The sequence below is a fragment of the Centruroides vittatus genome, unplaced genomic scaffold, assembly GCF_030686945.1.
Source record: "Centruroides vittatus isolate TY-2023 unplaced genomic scaffold, ASM3068694v2 contig_1776, whole genome shotgun sequence".
Classification (NCBI taxonomy): Eukaryota; Metazoa; Arthropoda; class Arachnida; order Scorpiones; family Buthidae; genus Centruroides; species Centruroides vittatus.
The window spans coordinates 1,383,194-1,404,935 of NW_027121087.1; the positions used below are offsets into that span (position 1 = coordinate 1,383,194).

The 21,742-nt window shown below is 30.3% G+C and overlaps 1 protein-coding gene across 2 annotated transcripts; it reads left to right on the plus strand.

Annotated features, from left to right (window-relative positions):
* The first annotated feature begins 7,056 nt into the window (after nucleotides 1-7,056).
* On the plus strand, nucleotides 7,057-19,447 carry LOC136969350 (sulfotransferase 1B1-like). Of its 2 annotated transcripts, none has more exons than XM_067263478.1 (7): nucleotides 7,057-7,258; nucleotides 14,619-14,900; nucleotides 15,983-16,200; nucleotides 16,570-16,699; nucleotides 17,500-17,600; nucleotides 18,023-18,206; nucleotides 18,284-19,447. In XM_067263478.1, exons 2-7 carry the CDS (start codon nucleotides 14,624-14,626, stop codon nucleotides 18,484-18,486), a joined length of 1,113 nt encoding a protein of 370 aa, XP_067119579.1. In that variant the 5' UTR covers nucleotides 7,057-7,258; nucleotides 14,619-14,623; the 3' UTR covers nucleotides 18,487-19,447. The 2 variants fall into 2 exon arrangements, with proteins under 2 accessions (XP_067119579.1, XP_067119580.1); XM_067263479.1 differs by lacking the exon at nucleotides 7,057-7,258 and adding an exon at nucleotides 13,048-13,173.
* The last annotated feature ends 2,295 nt before the right edge of the window (nucleotides 19,448-21,742 follow it).

The following is a 21,742-nucleotide window of genomic DNA, read 5'->3' on the forward strand; positions in this document are numbered from 1 at the left end:
GCCAAACGTCTGTGGTCGGTTGCGGACCCGTGTCCGTCCGACGGGCCCACCACGTGGAGTTTTCTGGGTTTTCTTCACATTCGTAGCACTTAAATAATGGCCGTTTTCCCTCGTAAAGTCCTCCCGCAAGCAGCCCTTCTCGGCAGATTGTCCACACATCACGTTACCATATACAAATATACAATAAACCGAGTAATACCGAATAATGCAAATACAAATGTATTAATCACTTGATGACGATTTTGTATTAGTCTACTCTCAACTAATTTTACCACCCATGGTTTGAATATAATCATTTTTTTCTGTGATAAAGTTATATCACCTTAAGAAACAATAAATAGAAAAAAGAAACTATAATAATTTTTCTACTTGTAAATTACAATGTTGTATTATTATGGAAGGAAGCTTCATTATTTAAAGATACTTTTCTAAAATTAAAAAATTATAGAAACATCAAAAATATCCTTTGTATAAAAGTAATGACAAAATAATTTAAGTAATGTGAAAGTAAATGGATATCTTCAACAAGAATTAAGAGGAGACTCCTAAAAATATGCAAAGATGACCGTGTAGTTTGAGTGTGACAGGAGTAGAAAAATGAGTGTTTAGCTTCCCTTCCATCTGCCTTAAAAATTAATTAAAAGTTTGTGTATATTAATGGTTTCATTTATAAAGAGAATAATAAAATTACTTTTCATTAAACACATACAAAATGATAAAAATCAGGATTTGTAGACTAAGAGTAACAAAATATTATTTCAAAGTATAAATAAATGTTTTAAATCTTAATTAAAAATATAACTTAAAATGTGTAAAGTTTTTGGTAAAGAAAAAAAATGAAGTGGTACAATGTCTAAATCATTCTTTAATGTTCTCTCCTTACACTCATTTATAACATGAACTAAGTAATTATTTTATGAATTGTTAAATGTAATTTTGAAAAAAAATGATCATTTATTCTAAAATTTATTGCTTTTGTAGACTAACATTAGTGTTTTTTTCCTTGTAAAATTAAAAAATGTTTCCTCTCTCTCTCTCTCTTTTTTAAAACAATGACATCACTTACGGATCTGTCATCCTCCTTATGAATAAATAATGACTAATCCCGGTTTGCGACAATCAATAAACTAAATTGTTCCACAGATAAGACATTGCTATCCATTTAATAGCATCATCAATCTCTTTTATTGGACAATATTGTAAGATTTGATTGCATATCCCAGAGATGAAAACACTTAAAATGCTTGTTTTCTTTCGGAGGTTTTTGTGACCTCCAAAGATCGTAACTTAAAGACTCACTCGTCAACGAATGCATAACATAGTTTTAAATAAACTTTAAATAATTATGTGAAAACAATGAATCATTAGTTGTATTTCCTACACACTGACGACTTTCTAAGGAGCCGATTATCTACCGTTCTCATTACTTATTAATAGTAAAAATATAGTTTTTCTGAGAAACAGAGAACCACCTGCACATTAATCAATAGCTGCGAGCTATCTCGAAATAATTGTATATACTTATTGTAAATTATAAAATATATAACTTTACTAGAATAATAAATAATCGAACTATATGATACAGTAGAAGCACACAAATGATTACTAATCGACTTTGATTGACGGTGATGTGAATTACGTGTTCTAAGCTGATTATAAATACTCATTAGGGTATGTTTACTCGGTAAATAACCACGATTTCATTGTTGTGTTGTAAACTTTAAAGGTATTTACTCATCAAAGAGGTCAAGTATACGTTTAACATTTTAAAAGCATCGCCCTTGTGATGTTAACACCCGACGGTGCCCCTTTAACCATCGATCAGCACGGTTTTTGGTATACATTAGCAAAAATATCCCATCGAATGGATAATTTACAGATTTTTATGTCATTTTGGATACGTAGGAAGCAAAGTTTAGTCGAAAATACTTAGTGTTTCAGTGGAATTGTATGGGTGGAGTCCGGGTCATTGGCCTGTAGCCAGGTCTGCAAATCTCTCTCAAGATAGAAAACTCAGTTGTTGATTCTCGCAAGATGGAAATCGTACATACGTCGTTCATTACTTTAATGCGAAACGAGACGAAGATTACATCTAATTACACAAAAGGATACGTAGGAAGATGATTGTAACCGGGGCACGCGCCTCAATAGGAATTTAATTATCTTTCTAATCCTACACCATTTTTTACTTAATTAAATTTTGAAGAATACATTTATTAATATGTAATAAACCATTCGAAGAAATTTTTTTTATCACATTAAAGGAGAAAATGAGTTAGAGTTAACGTGTAGACTCCATCATCGCCTCATTTATATTAATGATACTCCTACTAAACCGTAAATTACGTCGACGCGTTCCGTATAAATACGTAACTAATTACAAAACATGATAATTAAATTTCCCGATGGAAATGCTTTAAATTTTATTCGTTAAATAAATTAAATAAACACCGAACGGTTTATCTAAAATTAGCTGATGATAGCATTTTTGATGAGTAATTCCCTGATAAAGATTCTCAAATGTCCTCTCTCTCTCTTCAGAAATTTCACTTTAAAAATCTTTATATTATCATCAATTAACTAAAAATTGCACTAATTAGTAAAATATACAATACTTTTTTAATAGTAAAGTATTATAGTAAAGTAATTTTTAAAAAATCTTCAAAAATTACTCATTAATTTTCAATGTCACTTTTGCTCTTGAAGAAGCTTTTTCTCCTATACTCTATTGCCTTTATTACTCTATATTTTCCCTTAATCTTTATTATCTCTTCATTAACTTCTAGAGAAAATAAATCATAAATTATATATATATAATGCAAAAATGTAGAGAAGAAAAGAAATTTTTCTAAAATCAACCATTAAAAAAGAAGAAGAATTTAAAATTTTTACATTGATTAATATTGAATATCGGTTCTCTTCCACGAAAAAAATTCTGAATTATTAAATGAATAAAGAATATTATGATAGATACTCGATTATAAAGTTAATAGACTTTTTAATATTTAAGGAAAACTTCGAGCGAGACAGGGAAAAAGAGCCTTTTTTTTTAATTCATTAGAATACTACATACAGACACACAAACGTTCTACGAATTAATCTCTTAATGAGATTATAATTGTTATCGTTTCTCTCCGGTTAAAAAATGCGTCAAGGTTATTTTTTTCGGGTCTTTTTTTCTAATTGGAAACCATCTTTTGATGATTATTGGAGTGAGAAGTGAATAAAATAACATTTAGTAAATTAGATTAAATTCTTTGTTAGCTTCCTACATTATATATATAATAATAATAATAATAATAATGTAAGTGGAGAAGGAAACTTTTATTCGGGCTTCATAACAAGAATATAAATCGCAATGCTATTTTTCAACTCAATCAATAAAAATCATTAAATCTAGATCGATATTTACTATCTTTTATTCAATTATTATTAAAATCTAGACGATTTTTATCGTTATTATCGGTACTTAATCATAATAATAATGATAAAATATGCTTTTTATTATTATTATTATTATTGAAAACATGTAAAATGAGGTTTTTAGATGACCTTCTTATACGCGGAGGAGCTGGGGAATTTTCCCCCAGGTCCTGTGTATAAGGAGGTTTACGGGGGAGCTGGGGAATTTTCCCAGAGCCCGTACCGGTTCCTACTCATATAAATTAACGTTATTTTTTAATTAACTAAAATCGTTTTTTTATATATAAAAAAGCAGTTTACATATTTCGTGTGTTCAAAAAAACAGAAATGGCAGAAGGGTTGCTCTATTCTGGCGCCTGGTGTACGCTCTGGGCTGCCCTAATTATGTAATTACTTATAAATTAAAGCAGTTTAATTGTCAAATAATAATAATAATATTCGATATTTTATGTATTATAAAAGGCATTACTGCTTAGAAACTCGTCCCTTTTTTATATATATATAATTTAAACTAAGGTTACCCGGTCACCCAGTTTCTGTTGCCCCCCGCTGCAAGTCTTTATTTCGATATTTTTCCTTATAATGATCGTGCCTAAAATTAAAACCCTTTCTCACGTGACAGGCGTTACATTCTCGAAATTTTGTCACCGTTTACACCGGTCGCGTGTGCGACTTTGCATCTGTCTTGGTTCTCATAAGCTGCGCCGTACACAACGTTATAACCACGCCATTTGGTTTTCCCCTATTGGAAACTTGACCTTGTTAACTAAAAGAGGTCATTCAACTCACTCTGTTTTATTGGTTCAAGGATAAGGACTAACGAGAAACCGGGAAAGTAGAAAGGAAATATATAATATACGTAACGCGGAAGTGTTTAATACGCTTTATACATTAACGCGGTGTTGATGCCGAAATCTTACGTACGTAATTGTCTTCGGTATACAAGCTTAACTTGCTTATTTTACCAGTCGTTCCGATTTACTTTAGCCTATTTTAAAGCTCGGAAAGTTGGAATTGTCAGGGGAGGAAAGGACGTTCCTTAGAGAAATCTAAATTTATGTGACGGGAATTAAATTCTGGTAATGTAGACATGTAAAAAGATCGATTATTAGATGGAAAAACAGCTTTAACTTCCTTATTACTATAGGGCAATCATGCATTTATTCCCAGTTTGATAACAGACATTTGGCACGCTAAAACTTTTACCCCTTTTTTTTTAAGGAGATTTTCTATCACGAGAGAGAAATTACATCCTTAAAAAAATTGAGGTCATTTTGTCCTCATCGTTTCTAATTTTATTTATTTCATTTTCGGCTTTCGGTTCTATCGATTTTAATCGGAAAAATGCGGGGCAAAATCCTCTTTTTTTTTTATAACGTTAAATCTCAAGGTTTACTTGCTACGAATATATTGTTATACATTAGTTTGTTTCGACTTTTCTCTCATTTTTAACAATGAAATAATGTTTGTAACAGTCTATAGACACGAGAAGAGCATAATTAACGAAGCGAAGGTATTCTGTCGAGTGGTCTCTGCTCTCTATCAATGAGCTAACTCATTCCAGAATATTTTTGAACAAAATGTGCCTTTATAACCGTTAAATGGTGCTATATATCAATAATTTATAGCCGACCAACAAAATATATTTCCTTCCAGTGTAATAATTACGTTATAAGAGATGAGATTAGAAACAGACCGGTTACGGAATAAAAAATCCAGCAACGAGTTGCTTAACTTTCCCGGCAACGTTCTTAGCCGTAAGGATGCAAATTGAATTTATGAGGGAAGATGACTAAGCCGGCCACAACCTCCAACCCCTACATCGATATAATTTAGTATTATAGATGACGATAAATAAAATAATGAATATAAACCGAAGACGAGGTGTTTAATATTGTATAATCTCTTAATCCTTCAATATTAAACACATTATCATCATCTAAATGAATGAAAATTATATTAAAAATGTCGACTAGACACATCAATCTGCCATACAGGATTGCATGATTAATGTATATACAATACATGCAGTGCCCACGAATAATAGATTAAGGGCATATTTTATATCGTAACAGATGTATTGTGCCTAATATTTGTTGTTAAGCGTATAAATTATATCCATTTATAAAATATGATTTAAAATCTATTATTATAATATATATTAAGTTTACACGAACTTACAGACTAAACAATTAGACGTCCCTTGTAAAGACGATTGATGATGATGAACTCGCGTAATAATACATTTTTAAATGATCATTTCTGTGTTAAATAGAAGTAAAAATAACTGAATCGTCGTAATTGTTGACGTCGATCGTACTAGGAAATTGGAAAATATATATTAAAACGAAGGTCAATAAGGCACGCCATGTTTGATACGTTTTTATAGAAAATTTAGCTTATAAAAAATTCTAGAAAACGTTTCTAGAAAATGTTTCTACAAATTCTGGAATTTTAAATAAATTTTCTATAACAATTCTAGAAAATTCTAGAAATTGTAGACACACCCAATTAAAACTAAACAATTATAAACTCGATCGAGACCTATTTTATTCTTTATCTGGCGGCCATGATTCCAGCGAGATACATAATAAATTGACCCAATTATAGAAAATTCTGAGAAGGGGTCATAGGCTTTAGAAGCGCACGTGAAAAATTTCGTGTTATAACTCAAAATATTTAATTCAAACGAAACATTTGTTGTGTGTCTGTCCGTAAGATAAAAGCCCTTATCTTGTTTTACGATCAATCTTTCATCGACTTCATTTTGTAGATAACTTTTCTATCATAAATATGAGTGAAAGTAAGATACGTCCTCACCGAATTTATATATATTTCGATTATTAGAGCTTCGTTTCACTTATTAATATAATATTTTGACCTTCGAACTGATGTATTTTATGTAGAATGCTCGTTAATAAGGTTAATCGAGTCGAGTTGGCGTGTACTTAAATGGGAGAGGGGGTGTAAATCTGTACTTTTCGATGGAATTTAAAGCGGGATCGATAAATTGCGGCTTATATTAATTGATAAATTATCTTTAGTTAATGGGATGATATATTTAGCAACCGTATAAGTCCGTATATAACACATTATATTAAATATTCATGCTCTTATACGGTGTTGATATTTAATACCAGCAGCTAAAGATCAATTGGAATCAAATGTAGAAAGGGATAACGATCCAAGGTATTAGAAAAGTCTTCTGTGACATCAATTTATCCATTTTTGTATAAATATTTATGAATTTTATCGGATTTGCTGTCTTATTTTGTAATGTTAAACGGTATCAAATGCGTTTATAGTTAGTTAACGCGGATATAAAGACATTTTATTAATATATAAGAATGCTTATGTGATATACAGTAAGCTATAATTCGTATATTTTGATTAGGCGCATATTTTCCAACCGGTAGATCGCGTATCCCGCAAAATCGGCGGATAACGCGCAGTCACCGATTACCGGCGAAAGGTTGAGAAATTGAATAAAAGCGATTATAATCATCGGTCCGAAACGGGGAACGTAAAGATTTCTACAGTTTTTACGTAGTAATAAGCCCGTTTGTCAGTTTGTCCGTCCGTAAATTCTCAAACGAACATTAAGTGGGTCACTGTCGAATAAAGTCTGGAGTAAAGATGGTTTAATAAGATAGAAGTATTGTACTTCGGTCTACTAACTCCGAATGACGTCGCCTCTCCCCTCACGTGACCGACGTTTATCCCATTCATTGGGTAATTCACTTCAGGTAACTCCGAGTCAGGTACATCGTTGGCAGAAGATAAGTAAGACTGCGAAAGAACGGGACATGGAATCTTTCCAATAGACTTTTATGCTGTAAGTTTATAATATATTTCAATTTATTTTGTAATATTTTTGTTTATGTTTTAATTTTCTGCTCGGATTTAATAATATCGGAAGATTTTAAGTGTGTCATTACCTCTAGCCCCAGGGATTTAACATTGGTTTTTATGTAGAGCAACATCGTTGATCTATTTATTCGTTTTAAGTGATGACCAAGTTGTAAACTCTTCTTATATAACCTAGAATAGAAAATTCCAGCCATTATTAGTAAAATAATATAAAAGTTCCCCAATTTTCTCTTATATAAACGTGTTAAAATCCAATATACGCCATTGTGTAGGGGGGTTTCTAGAAGTGATAACTCATCGTATTTTATTTATTTATTATAATGCTTATCTATTGTACTTTTGGGTTCGATTGCGGACCCATTTTTACATGTTTTGGCCCCATTTTTTCCGAGTTGAAAAGCATTTTTACATAGAAAATAATAATAAAAATCGCTACCAAACTTTGGCTTTCGACCAAATTTTTCCATTAATTAAGTAAACTTAACGACCAAATTATAACTTTAGCGCACGGAAGTTGCATTCTATGTATTGTTTTTTAAAGCATTTAATACATATTTTTCCACCATTTAAAGCATTATAATGCTAAAATATAATGCTAATTCTCAGCGAATTGTTAATCCTTTCGCGTAGAGTTACATAATAAAAAATAACTTTCTGACGTTTTCTATGAAGAAAATAATGTTTACAGTTTGTCGTCGAAGATTTTTTCATCGTCTTCAAAGTCAATGCCACTAAATAAATGATAAAAATAATGTCTGTTTTTTATCAATAAATCGTTAAGGGCCATAAAACATAATGCCATATATCATAGTACTTGAATTAGAAATGATTAATTCGTAGCTTATTTATGAAACGTGATGTGAAATTTTCGAGGAAACGAAGAGTTAAAAGGCTTTATCAAGAGATTATATACTTTTCTGTGTCAATATCGCCATATTTATCTTTAAAATAGGTACAATTTCTGTAATGATCGATAGCGGTGTATACATAGAAATTCATTTCACGCAGCGTGATATATTGAACTCCGTGGCAAAATACTCTTTAAAATTCGCATTTTTTATATAAAAATTTAGGAAATTCCAGGAATAGGAAAGTTTAAAATTATACATTCATTTATTTTTCTTAATTTATATATAAATTTTAAATACAAGTATCTTTTGTAAGCACTGATCGTTCTCACACTTGTTTGCTATTTTATCGATCATTCCCGTTGATTTTGATTTAATTTTTAATTTTTTTTTAAATTTAAAACCTTTTAAAAAGTGAAAAATCATCTTTCTAAAGGGTTACCTAACAAGAAGTAATAAAATTTCTACGCGAAAGATGATGCGGATCATCTGTTTGTGGGTCCCGAATCGCGACAAAACCTGGCATTTAGAAAATTATAGAGAAGAAAAAATGATAAAATAAGATTCTGTTTATGTTTCCAAAACTATAAATTTCCGTTTCTATAAATTAATCAAACTATAAAGTAAGGAAAATTAAGTCAAAGTCACACTCACTCATCATTCATAAAATGTAAGCATCACTTCCGTTTTGCGTAGTCCAAACACATAATCCAAGTGTTTGGATTAGATAATAAAACAAAATTTCCATTTTTTAATATTAATTTGTCACTTTTTATAACCGAAAATCAAATATAAAATTTCAAATTTATATTGTATACCGGGGATAAATTTTCACATAAGCTGAACACGTTACAGCTTAGGGCCTCACGTTATGAGTCTACAGCTTAGGGCCTCGCGTAATGAGTCTACAGCTTAGGGCCTCGCGTAATGAGTCTACAGCTTAGGGCCTCGCGTAATGAGTCTACAGCTTAGGGCCTCACATGTTCGTACGATTATTTGGTGGAGGGGACGAGTTTGTTATATGTTACAGCTTAGGGCTCAGGCGGATCTAACTCCACCCCTGCCTATCAGATTTTGGTGTTAATTTATTACCACATTCTTGATTTAAATACGTTGTTGATGTTATTTTTTATTGCAGGTAATTTATTTTTTAGTTTATTTTCGCGACATCATCGCGTAAACTTTCCCGGATTGATCAAACTCCTTGATAAAAAATCGTTCTTTTTAAATTAAATTTTTCCATTTACGGAGTGAAAAAACCATAAAATACGAAATTATAAAAGTTATATTTTACTTGTTAAACTATTTGTTTTAAGTACAATTAAGAATATTTTTGCGTAATTCACTCGTTAAGTTTGCCACTTATCAGTTATCAATGAGATAAAATGCAAAAAATTAACCACGTGATGTAAATTTTTACGCGAAAATATATTAGTTTAGTGTATTTTGATGACGATAATGTTTTTAATGAGGTATTTAATGTTTATTTAATGTCTTATCGGCTACTAAATGACATCACTAACACCGATACGTCACTGATAACAGTTATCATCTAAGTAAAATAAGTCTTACACGGTGAAACCTGTGTATGCCGGACTCGTACGGTAGCGAATATTTCGCCGGTTTGGCAGGTTTAATTGTAAATTTAAATCGTTTCTAACTCGATCGGTAATTAATTTATCCGTAAAAATATATAAAATAAAGCATTTAAAACAATTATTTTCCATTCAACGACGTGATGTGACTTCCTAATATACCGATAAATCATGGATCGATCAATAATTTAATTTAGAAATATAGTAAAACCTGTGTAAACCGGAATCACGCGGCATAATGTCCGTTTCGAACAGGTTTCGTTGTATATTTAATAATATTAATTTAGAATAAAATAATGCAAAAATTCCACTCCTTGCATTCGAGTAATGCAATATCTTGCATGACGAAGTATTTTCTATAGAGAAAATATTGCATAAATCATTATTTATTTTTTAAAGAAAAGTTTAAAATAATAATAATTAACAAATAATGATTCGTAGAAATAATACAGCGAACCTTCCAACGACGACCATTTTTTTTAAATTTTCGGTGGCCGTTGTTTACAGGTCTGAATGTAATTATATCATTTAATAAAATAATTGTAGGAAAATAAATGAATTTTTAAGCATTTTTTTTCGTGTATAAAATACAGGCAATTAAATAAAAAATAATTAAGTGAGATGATGATGATGAATAAAATTCGTTCAAGTGTTATTTATCATCCGAATTTTTCATAATGATGATAAGGCGTTATTAATAATTAATAAGCATTATATAACAATATACTTATTGTTTATTTAATATTTAAATCTTTATAAATAAATTTTAAGGTATTTTACAGAGTTTCTTTGATGCTCGACTCGATTATTTTTAAGGAAATCGATTTTTTCACAATCGATTTTATCTGAGAAATCGATTCCTTAAACACGCTGTTAAGTAAATTAAATGGTTATTAAACTCTTAAAATTGTTATTACTTCGTGAGAAAATATTAAATATAATTAATTTATATGTATAATTAAATAAATTGCTCATAAACGATCGTCTTAAGTGCGAGGGAAGGGTGTTTTATATGAAAAATTGCGCGAAAAATCCGCATCTTTGGAAAGTTTTTTTTGATAAATTTCGTGTGTCCTATTCGTCCGATCGGGATGAAATTTTTCATTAATTTAGAGAAAGATGCGAAGAAATTTTTCACAAAATTCGGAGGGTCTAACTTTATTTATTCGGGAGAAAATCCTGCTTAAACACGACTATTCTTTAACATATAAATTCATATTCCCGTAGAGATTTTTAAAGAAATATTTAAATGCCTGAAAAATATACCTAACACTAACTTTGTAAATATAATATTTATAATATTTTTAAATTAAAAAAATCCTAATTTTTAGGCTTTTTAGCAACTTTTATTTCATTAAATGTGGATGTTTTAACTCGATTCCCTGGCGATTTGGCTTGGAAAGCGTGATATTTCTTAGAATTTTCTACCTATGAAAGCAAATGATTGAGAATATTTGATATCGATTAATGCTAGAAAGAGAAAATGATGCTCGTACACGCATTTATTCAAGAATAATAACGTGAATAATGGGAGAGAGCATTAAAAATAATGCATCTATAAGGAAAATGACCTTAATAAATGATAAATTACATTAAATATTATGTTATAATGTAAAAATAAATAGAATATTTACTTAAAGTCATCAACAGAGTGGTGATTCTTACCATACAAACTCATATAAACCCGTACAAACTCATCCATATAAACCTATTTTGTACGGATCAAATTAAAAAATACTATTTCATTAATTAAAAAAAAATTTATTTTTATAATTTTAACATTGTTTTTTTAATAAAAATTATCGATATGAATCCAATTTATCCATTAAATTATACCCTAAGAGATGATTTCTTACGCCTTTTCTACATCCAAAAGAAAAAAAATGATATGATTGGAAATTATATATATTTCCCTCTCCCCTTATAAGAGACGTCACAGGTAACCATGACAACCCGATCAATCTTTTTTGCGGTTTATTAATCGATCGAATTCATTATTCAGAGCCGAAACCCTTCAAAATACCTTCGCTTATATCTGATGATTGATCACTTTTACAGACGGTCACGTGTCTGCATCCAATGGATCGTCCATAAGAGAATTTCTAATTAATTCATAAGAATGGTAGAAAAACAAAAATATAATTTAGTTTCACGTTCGAATCATCGATCTTTAACCTAAATTAAATATATATATCTAAGTTTTCCATCAACCGACGAGCCTCTCTCCCCCTGATCAACTTCATCTCCATCTTCTCGTGGTAGCATCTGATAAGATTCGGAGCTTATCCAATTTCTCCTTTCTTTCTTATTTTTAATTTCTTATATCTTTACGGGTGTGGCCTTATAAATACCTTTCCAACACCAGTTAATGGTCTATGAAAGTCGATCATTCATTCCACCGAAATTTTTCCTGTTTCGCCCCCCTAAACTATGGAAATTATGAGATTTTTACACGTTTTCTGATGATTTATAATAAAAAAATTTCCTATTTTTATTCCGAAAAATACAAATTTACGTGCTTTTAGATAAATTTGACGCACTCCCGAAACTTTTTACTGATGTTTCCGGCTTACACAACCGATTTATAACTGTAAAATTCCTGTTTAATAGAGCTTAACAATTAAATTTGTCGATTAAATCTCTACTTTACCGCGCATTAACTTCGTTTAGGAGGTTTATAAGGCGAAACCTGTGTAAAGCGGAATGCCGAGTGTTTCCCCCGTTTAGATAGGTTTCCGTTCTAGACAGGTTTTACAGTATTTGAACGTTATTGTGTAATGACAAATGATTCGGAGCAACATTAAACGTTAGATTAAAGATATTTTTAAAATTTCGAGCTGTTGACTCGATAGATTTGAGGATAAATTTAACGAGAAAAAATGTTTAAGTGGAGTAACCAAGCTGTAAATTAGATAATTTTCGATTTTCTGTGCCATCTACGGGTTACAATTTAGTGATATCAACACATTAAACGGCATTACTATTCAGTTTTTCCGACTCGCTTGTCTAGTCCTTGAATACCCTTAATTATTATGCGCTTACAGAGACTCAAACCTCAATTATCTTGATATTTTTCTACATAACGCCAATGCATATAAATTTAATTATTTTTTGGATATTTGGCGATTTAATTACTTAGAAAAACGCGAAAGAAGGGAAAATTAAAGCGGATACACGCATTCCAGGTGTAAACCCGGATTTTAACCCTTAATCTTACAGCGTACGACGAATTTAATCGTTAATCGTGTTTATCTATTTTAAAATTTAGGTATTAGATAAATTATTTATCGTTTCTGAAGCACGAAATGTTCGTAGGTTTGGTATTTTTTAAGCAACAATAACAGAAGTTATGTCTGTAAAGTGTTATTCTATTATCACGTAATAAGACAATAGTTATTTAAGACATAGTAACAGCAGCAAAATTCCAAGTATAAACTGTAAGTGTTGATTAAATTCGTTTTAACCAGTTGGGTTTCGCTTATGTGCAAGAAACCATCAACGTGTTCCAATGTTTCATGGATTAAATAATACTTAAGCTATGGTTTTCCAACTGTTCCCTACCATCCCGAAGCTGTATAACACATGTTATACCTAATAATTTAAATAAACTTGTAACACTAGAGAGTCTCGTAACACTCCTAGACGTGTAAACCATATATTTAAATGGAAGGATGCAAAATCCTTTCTTCTCTACTCGCATTTTCCTTAGTTGCACACCTGATTTGTAAATTAAGGTTTATTTATTTTTGGATATTATTGAGTTAAGTTTGATCTTTTTTTTAAATTTAATTCGATTCCAGTCTCCTTATTTAATTACATATCTTAGTTACATATCGAATTACAGCAGAAGCCATTGTGCCACTCTCGATTTATTCTAATGACAAACCGTAAAATCTTGGATCTTTTCCAGTTCGATTTTTAAACAATTGTAGATTCCTGACACTCCTTTACAAGTGCTTCCGTACTAACAACCAACTTTACAGTTAAATTTAACAGACTTTTTTTTCTTTTTCTTTTTTTTTCCCATTTTATAAGCAAAGATGTCATCGAATTACCTCAAACATTTCAAATTATAATTGACGTCTGTAGGTCTGTTCCAGTTTAATCATTATATAGGACTATAAACTTGACTATTTCCTCGTGTTGAGACGTATTTTTTAACCTCTCCTTACTCACCACTCGAGAGAAAATGGAATCTAAATTCTACACCCATTAAATCACGTGAACTCTTCTAACTCTCGCTGCAAATTTTTATAAAATTGACTTGAGTATATAAGTGAACATCGTCCTCGGACGTGAGTTTATATTTTCATGCCCTAATTATTTAAAATTGCTTCGATAATGACACACAACGCATAGATGTATTCCTTACACGACATCGCCATTACTCACCTCACATCATCGTGACCGAAGCAAATTTCTAACTCCATTTCTTTTTTCTTTCTGTTAAAATGTCGTCGTTAATCTTTAAAAGTTTTATATTTTCCTTTTGATTTTATATTTTATCACATGATCTTTGGTGAGTTCGTACATTTTTATCCTTCTCCGAGCTTCTCCAGCTCTTCTTCGTTTTCCTATAAAAACAATAATATTATAATATATTCCATAAGAGAAAGTATATTTAAAATAAATTGCTTCTTAGAAAGATAATATATATATATTTATCTAACTAAGTAAAAATCTATATTTTTACTTGAGGCGTAGAGTTAAACGCGTAGGCGTATTTAAATTTCCCTAACTTAATCACATTTTCCGAAGGCAGAAACTCGATTAATATGTGAATTTTAAGTTATAAAATTAATCATTTATGGAAAAAAACAATTTAAACTTATTATTTCCTAGATTTTTTTTACGAATTAATGAAGATTTTTATCGTTTTCAGGCGCCATGTTTTCTCTAAAGTTCCTATACAACACCCCTCTGGGGGCGATGATCACGGGAAGAAGTAAAAAAGAACGTAAAGACGAAGTGATTGTGGCAGAATCCGATCCAAATTTAGATTCGAATCCCGTTTTGGCATCGTACGTTCGATCCATACCTCGAGCCCAATGGTATCGTAATGTGTTATTACAGGGATACTTAGTACCACCCAACGTTCTCTATCGATTAGACTCTTTCGAAATCCGTCCCGATGACGTCTTCATCATCACTTATCCTAAATCAGGTAAGAGGTGAGATGATAAAACATCGGATAAGACATCTTTAACGACTGATTTAACATAGAGTTAGGCTGATTAAACAGGAAAATATGATCGAGTTTCGACACTCCAAAACGGTGTACGGATATGAAAAATGTTCAGTAAAACTTCACGTAAATTTATACAGATTTAAGTTAATCTCTTGTGTATACCGTACAATCCCTGGTATAATCGGATTTATGTAAAGATTCGTCATTAAATATATAAATATTCTAATACGTAATAACCTTTAAAACCGTCTAAACTTAGTTTTTCTTCGACTTATTCGGGATATTTTACAAATTAATAAAGATTTTCGTCGTATCCAGAAGTCATGTTCTTTCTATACAACCCCTCTGTTATATAGTTATTACATACGGCCTATATAATAACTAAATTCCTTTATCATTTCGATCGTATTATGACGAGCTAAGTCTATCAAAGCTTAATTTTCGTGTGATTATTTAAATGTTTGTAGGTTGGAAACGTTTAAAAATTTATTTAGAAATAAATTATACGTTTTAAAATATAATACGAAGGGGAAAAAAACAGAAAATATATTACACAATTTTTAAAAAACGATAATATTTTTTTGGTGTTCTTCCAAAGAGCTCATTGACTGCATGACCTAGTTCCTTTTAAAATGGGTCAATGGAAAGCATTGAGTTCCATTTGGTTGGATATTTGTTATTTTTTTAATATCAAAATCATTATCAATGTCTAGAAAGGGCGTACGATATTTATATTTATAAAAATAATTAACATTTTCGAAGTTAAACATTAATTTTCCGCGCGTGTAAAGCCGACAGAATTAAATTTATGGGGGCAACCTTCGAGCAAATTGTCAATCTAACCAGTTTATTATGAGGAATAAATAGTTTATTTAACACGCTAAAAAGTCAAATTAACTTGATTTTTCTACTTTAAAAGAGATGGAATTTAAAAATTTACTAATTACCTTAGCTTTTAATTAACTAATTTACGGGTCAACGGCATCATTAGTGTAATTTTTCGAGTGACGAAAGAACGTAATTAACTGGAATCGTGATAAGAATTGTTACTTTTTCAGGTACCACGTGGACAGAAGAGATTGTATCACTTATATATAACGATGGAAACACCAATAAAGTAAAGGATAAATTATTAATTTATCGGGTTCATCATTTGGAAGTTGCTCGCCCTATAGGGCATTGGAGGTTCTTGAGGAATTTAAAATCACCCCGATTAATGGCCACACATCTTCCGCTACCTCTCATCCCAACTCAACTCAGACAAGCCAAGTGTAAGGTGAGCCGCTAGGATTTCGCAATTGTTACGCTATGTGACCGTGTTTACACGCGATTGAACTCGATTGTTGGGCTTCTTAGATTTAAAAAAACCCCAGGAAATTAAACTTTTGGTTCCCCAATTAACGCGGATAAAGTTTAAATTAAAAAAATATATATATATTATTATTAATAAAGGGAAATTTTTTGATGTGTGTGCACTTTAACTGATTAGGAAAAGACGTGTGTAGGTGGATAACAATGCAGTTTCCATGGATACCGTCCGAAAATTTATCGTATTTCTAGGAAATATTATAAATATCTTTGCGAATAGATAATTAATTAATGCTCGAGTCTTGCATATATTTTGTTAATTTCTTTTTCTTTCCAGATAATTTATGTAGTGAGAAATCCTAAAGATAACGCCGTATCTTACTATCATCATCACAGAATGAGTACTTTCCTCGGCAATTATAAAGGAACGTGGGATGATTTTCTTACCTACTACATGAAAGGTTATAGTAAGTATATATAGACACAATTAACCGTTGCCCCTGTATATGTATCTTTGCCTCTTAGCAACCGTAATTGCAGTGTAAACCGATTGACAGGGGCAATATTTATCCGTTATAAATCTGCGACGTTCTGTGTGATATAGAGCATGTACTTTGCACGATTTATATGTTTTGATAGTGGTAAATCGATATTTTAAACAATGTGTGATAAATAATGTAACTAAATTTTATTAGCTTAAAAAATTCATGCTTCGTTGTTTAATGGAAACAATCTGATCGAATGGATTTCTTTTTTGTATAATAGAAATATTTATTTAAAGAATTAGCTTTTTAAATGTATTCTTCTTTTTTCTGTTTATATTTAAGTCGGCCGACGAGGAAAATCGAAAATTTATGCAAATTTTCTCTTTGGTATTTTTAAAAAATGAATAAAAACTTCGAATCTTTTATCTTAAAATCTGTAAAAACAATTCGATATGGGCTATTGCGACACAATGTCTTAAATTAAATACAAACCAAGCATTTCTAATTAAAAGTTATTTCTGTTTAGGACCCTCTTTTTATCCTTTTAAGCTCGATATCCTGGTTCAAAATAGATAATTTTATCGAATATCGTTCCGCTTCGTTAACTGCTTTTATTCTTGTTTGTGTTCTAAATAATTATATCCTGTACAGTTTTTTTTGTATTTTTAATAAATATTTTAACGATATTGATTATGAATAGATTTGAAAATAGGAAAAAAGACTTTTGATATGAATTATTTAATGATATCGATCTTAAAAGTTTCTTGTTTTCCTTTCAACAGTGGTCTACGGATCGTGGTTCGATCACGTTCTTCCTTATTGGAAATTCGCTCAGGAACACCCGAACAAAGTTCTTTTCATATCTTTCGAAGAACTGAAAATGGTATGAATATTTATTATCTACGTTTTTATATATTTTTCATAATATTGTATGCGTAAATATATGTACTAAGTTCGATCGCTTTAAGTCTGGATTAAAAAGTCAACCAAGGTCAAACATAAGTGGGTCATAACCCAAAAACCTATCACTTACCTCCTGTTATTATGGCATAGTGTGATGATTACGGTGAAGTAAAATGTCCAGAAAACTCTTATGACATAATATTAATAAGGAGAAAGCCATCGACTGTCGACTTACTAAATTATTTTCTGCTGTAATTGGGTGTGGCTTTTAGTAATTTTACTACGTTAGAGCGTAGAACACTTTATATTTCTTTTCTTTCCTTCCAGCTTTTAATTTATTACTACTTGAAAAATTCTCGAAATAATCCGTAATATATTACAATTATAATTTCTTTTTTACAGGATCTTTCTGGAATGGTAACACACATAGCAAATTTTCTCGAGCGCCCACTAAAGCCAGAAGCTATCAAAGCCATAGCCAATCATTGTTCTTTCGAGCAGATGAAGTGTAATAATATGGTTAACAGAGAAGTTTTGCCGATTTCCGATATTTTCGACATGTCAGAATCGAAATTTATGAGGAAAGGTAAAGTTATTTTCCATCCGAATTGTTAAATTTGCCATCGAAACGTCGCCATAAACTTTCATTTACTGTACTTTTAGGCATCATCGGAGATTGGAAAAACTATTTTACTCAGGAACAAAACGAAGCATTTGACAAACTTTACAAAGAAAAAATGGAATCTTCGGGACTCGACTTGGTATTCGAACCCGAAGATGCATACAATAGAATGAATGCCTACGGAAGGCTCATCAAACCCTCTCCACTCATATACCAAAATGGTATCAAATCTCAAACTACCTGACGAGAAGGAATGTTCAAATTCTTAAAATAAATAAATAAATAAATAAAATATACATTTATATAATAACAACAACAATAATTAACAAATAAGAAACAAGATTTTATTGTTTCTTCCATTAAAAAAAAAAAAAAAAAAAACACCGTTAACTGCCACTGTGTGAACAAGTCTGTGCCCATCTAGTAACTTGCTAGATAGACATTAATAGCTCGAACATTTAGATAATGTTTATATATAAAAGAAATTAATATTATAAAGTAGTTTTATGCTTAATATATATGCGTAAGCATATTTAATTATTTTAAAAAAATGCCTTTATTGTTTGCCAATAGACGTTCCAAAATGGGAGATGCCAAAGTCTCGAGAGCACTTTCAATTGTTTTGTACATAAAATTCTTAACGAAAAAAAAATAGTTTTAGAAAAATTCTCACGAAAAAAATTTTAAATATATCAGCTTTAGATGCTTTTTATAGTATTTGTGCAAAATAATATAAAATATATAAAGAACTATACAGTTTTTAATTGCATTTATCAATTTACTTTCTCGACAATCGAATTCCTAGTCAAGGTGATGTTACTTTTTATTATTATTTTTTATAATTTTCTCCTTTTAAGAATAGAAAAATCCGAATGGAAGTTAACAAAGGTTAAACTTCTTTATATTTTTAAGAAGTTTAATTCGGAGTGGAATTAAAATAGAACATTAAAAAGTGCGTGTAAATGTTGGAGTATTCTAGCCACGTGCCATTCATTGGCATGGATGCTACTGGATGCTAAACACGAAGATTCATATATTGATAATAAGGGAGTTTGTCGAAATTTATGTTTGGTGTAATTGATTTTTTAGTTTTAAAATTTATAAAATATGGAGAAATTATTGATGTACAGTCGTTTTTATTACGTTTAAAAACTATGTTTCAATTTAATCATTTAATTTTGTATTATAAATCGATGTAACTAATGATAAATTTGAATTCATAATTAATTAAAATCTTCTTTATTTGTTAAAAATGAATCCGTATCTTTAATTTTTCTTGTTTTTTTTTATAATTTCGATCGATATGGATTGATATTCTGTATCTATATTCTCCTATTAAAAGTTTACATTTCCTTTGTTCGTCCGTATGTCTGTCTGCAGAATTTTTCAGAAACTAAGAAAGATGGCAATACTTTTTTTTTCTTAGATTAAAAAATAAATAAATAAATAAAATTTTCGCTTAATATTTACTAAAATTATCAAATTTAATCTCTGTTTATTTATAATTTGCATAAATAAATTCAAATATTTGCTATTTTAAACACTAATTTAATTCCTTTTTTTAGCATCATTTAATACTCGGAATATTTTTATCTCAATTAAATTATTTTTAAACAGCAATTAATTAGCAAAAAAACCATTAAATTAAACATAAAATAGTCTGTTAAACTTCATTGTTACAGCCATAAAGTGATAATTTTATTTTCCCATTAAGCAATAAAATAAAGATTAAAAGCATGCATAAAAAATTGTTATCCTTATTTTTCCTTAATAAATTTTCTTTATCCTTCAATATATAACAAATATAACGTACACAATTTTCCTGTTAAGTGTACAATTTCGTGTTTTTTTGTAACCCAGTAAAGTTAATATCCTTTATTTATTTAGACATTAATTTTGTACGAATGTTAGATAAATACATTATAAATTCTTGTAACCTTGAAAATTTTAACTGTACAAGCACTTTAATCAAGTTCTAAACTCGAGAATTATATTAATAATTTACAGATTGATTAGATAAATATTTCGGTTGTTAATTATAAAGTAATTATTAAGGAATTAATTATCTTAACTGCAAATTTATCTGTGAATAAGCCAATATAATGATAAAGGGGAGAGATAGAGTTAGAGTTGAGAAACTTCCGAGTGTAAAAAACTCTTAAAATTATCATTTTCTGTAACTAAAAGTAATCTTCTCCGTCTTCTGCATAAAATAAATCTCCATCTTTTTCATCTTTTCCATCCATTATTAGCATCATTATTAAAGCTCTTATACAGGGATTTAATAATGATGTTAGTGATGGAAGAGAGAATTATCTATTGTACTATAATTACCTTTCTGCGCTGACACTGATCTGTGATACGTACTGTACGTAGTGTATAGGTGACTTAACGTGTTATTATCTTCTCCTTTTATTTCAATAATCGATTTTCTTACAAAATGTTTTTTTTTTTCTTATCTCAAGCTACAGCAGGGAATTTCTACGTATTGTGACGAGTAATTCATCTGTTCTTAAACATGATTTGAAGATTCGAAAGTTTATACAAACGTTAATTCTTGTTTTTAAAATTATTTTTAAAATTTATTGGCTTCTATTACTTTTCTAGCACAAAAGCTAAAGCGAATATTTAAAAAAGCATTAAAAATTATGTATATGCAAAAAATAAGAGACAATAGCGAAGTTGAGGCCGAAGTTTTAAACGCGAAAACGTGTACGTCGGACGTTCGGCGCCGCTTTCCTGTAAGCCTAGAAGTTTGACAATGGTGTTTGGAAAGTCAGTGGAATCGTGCTCGACGTTCTAAACGCCATTGTCAAACTTCTACGCTTACAGGAAAGCGGCGCCGAACGTCCGACGTACACATTTTTGCGTTTAAAACTTCGGCCTCAATCTCGCTAACAAATAAGTCCAGAAACTACAGTGATACCTGGTAATGTCATCACTGAAGGGACCAGCTCAAAGTGGTCATCTTACACAGTTTATGCAGGCCATTTCTGTTAGACCAGTTTGCGATTTAGCTCATATAATTTAATAGCTGCAGCTTGATCTGGTGACAGATGCCAGACAATGGAAACACTACGTATAAACAGTGTCTGATAGAAGGAGGAAAATAGAAGCATACGCTATTATTTGGATGAAAAACCTGGACAGGCTCAAAATAGAACTACGGGAGACATCTTTTTTCTCGAAAGACCTAGATAATGCAGTACTAACCCCTATTTAAAATCTACCAAGTTGCAAGAAATTTTCAATAAACATTAGTAAATTTAGCCGCAAGCCAAACTGATGTGATAGATCACATAGCAGGGCAAGCGGGGTTATTTGTGATACTTTGGATACTTTTTCCCTGCGCTCCTTTACACGTGTAACAGTTAAAAAAAATTAATTTAATTAAATTTAAAAACTAAATTTCTTTTAAAAAAAAGTTATTAAAGAAATCTCTAGACCTTTTTCCTCTAGCTGTTACATTTATTATTGTGGTCAGCAAAATCGTTTTCCGG

Excerpts from the sequence above, each read along its gene's own strand:
- LOC136969350 (XM_067263478.1), top strand. The coding sequence starts at position 14,624 with ATGTTTTCTCTAAAGTTCCTATACAACACCCCTCTGGGGGCGATGATC. Across the intron at positions 14,901-15,982 it reads CATCACTTATCCTAAATCAG|GTACCACGTGGACAGAAGAG; the intron begins GTAAGAGGTGAG and ends TTACTTTTTCAG. Across the intron at positions 18,207-18,283 it reads ATCGAAATTTATGAGGAAAG|GCATCATCGGAGATTGGAAA; the intron begins GTAAAGTTATTT and ends CTGTACTTTTAG.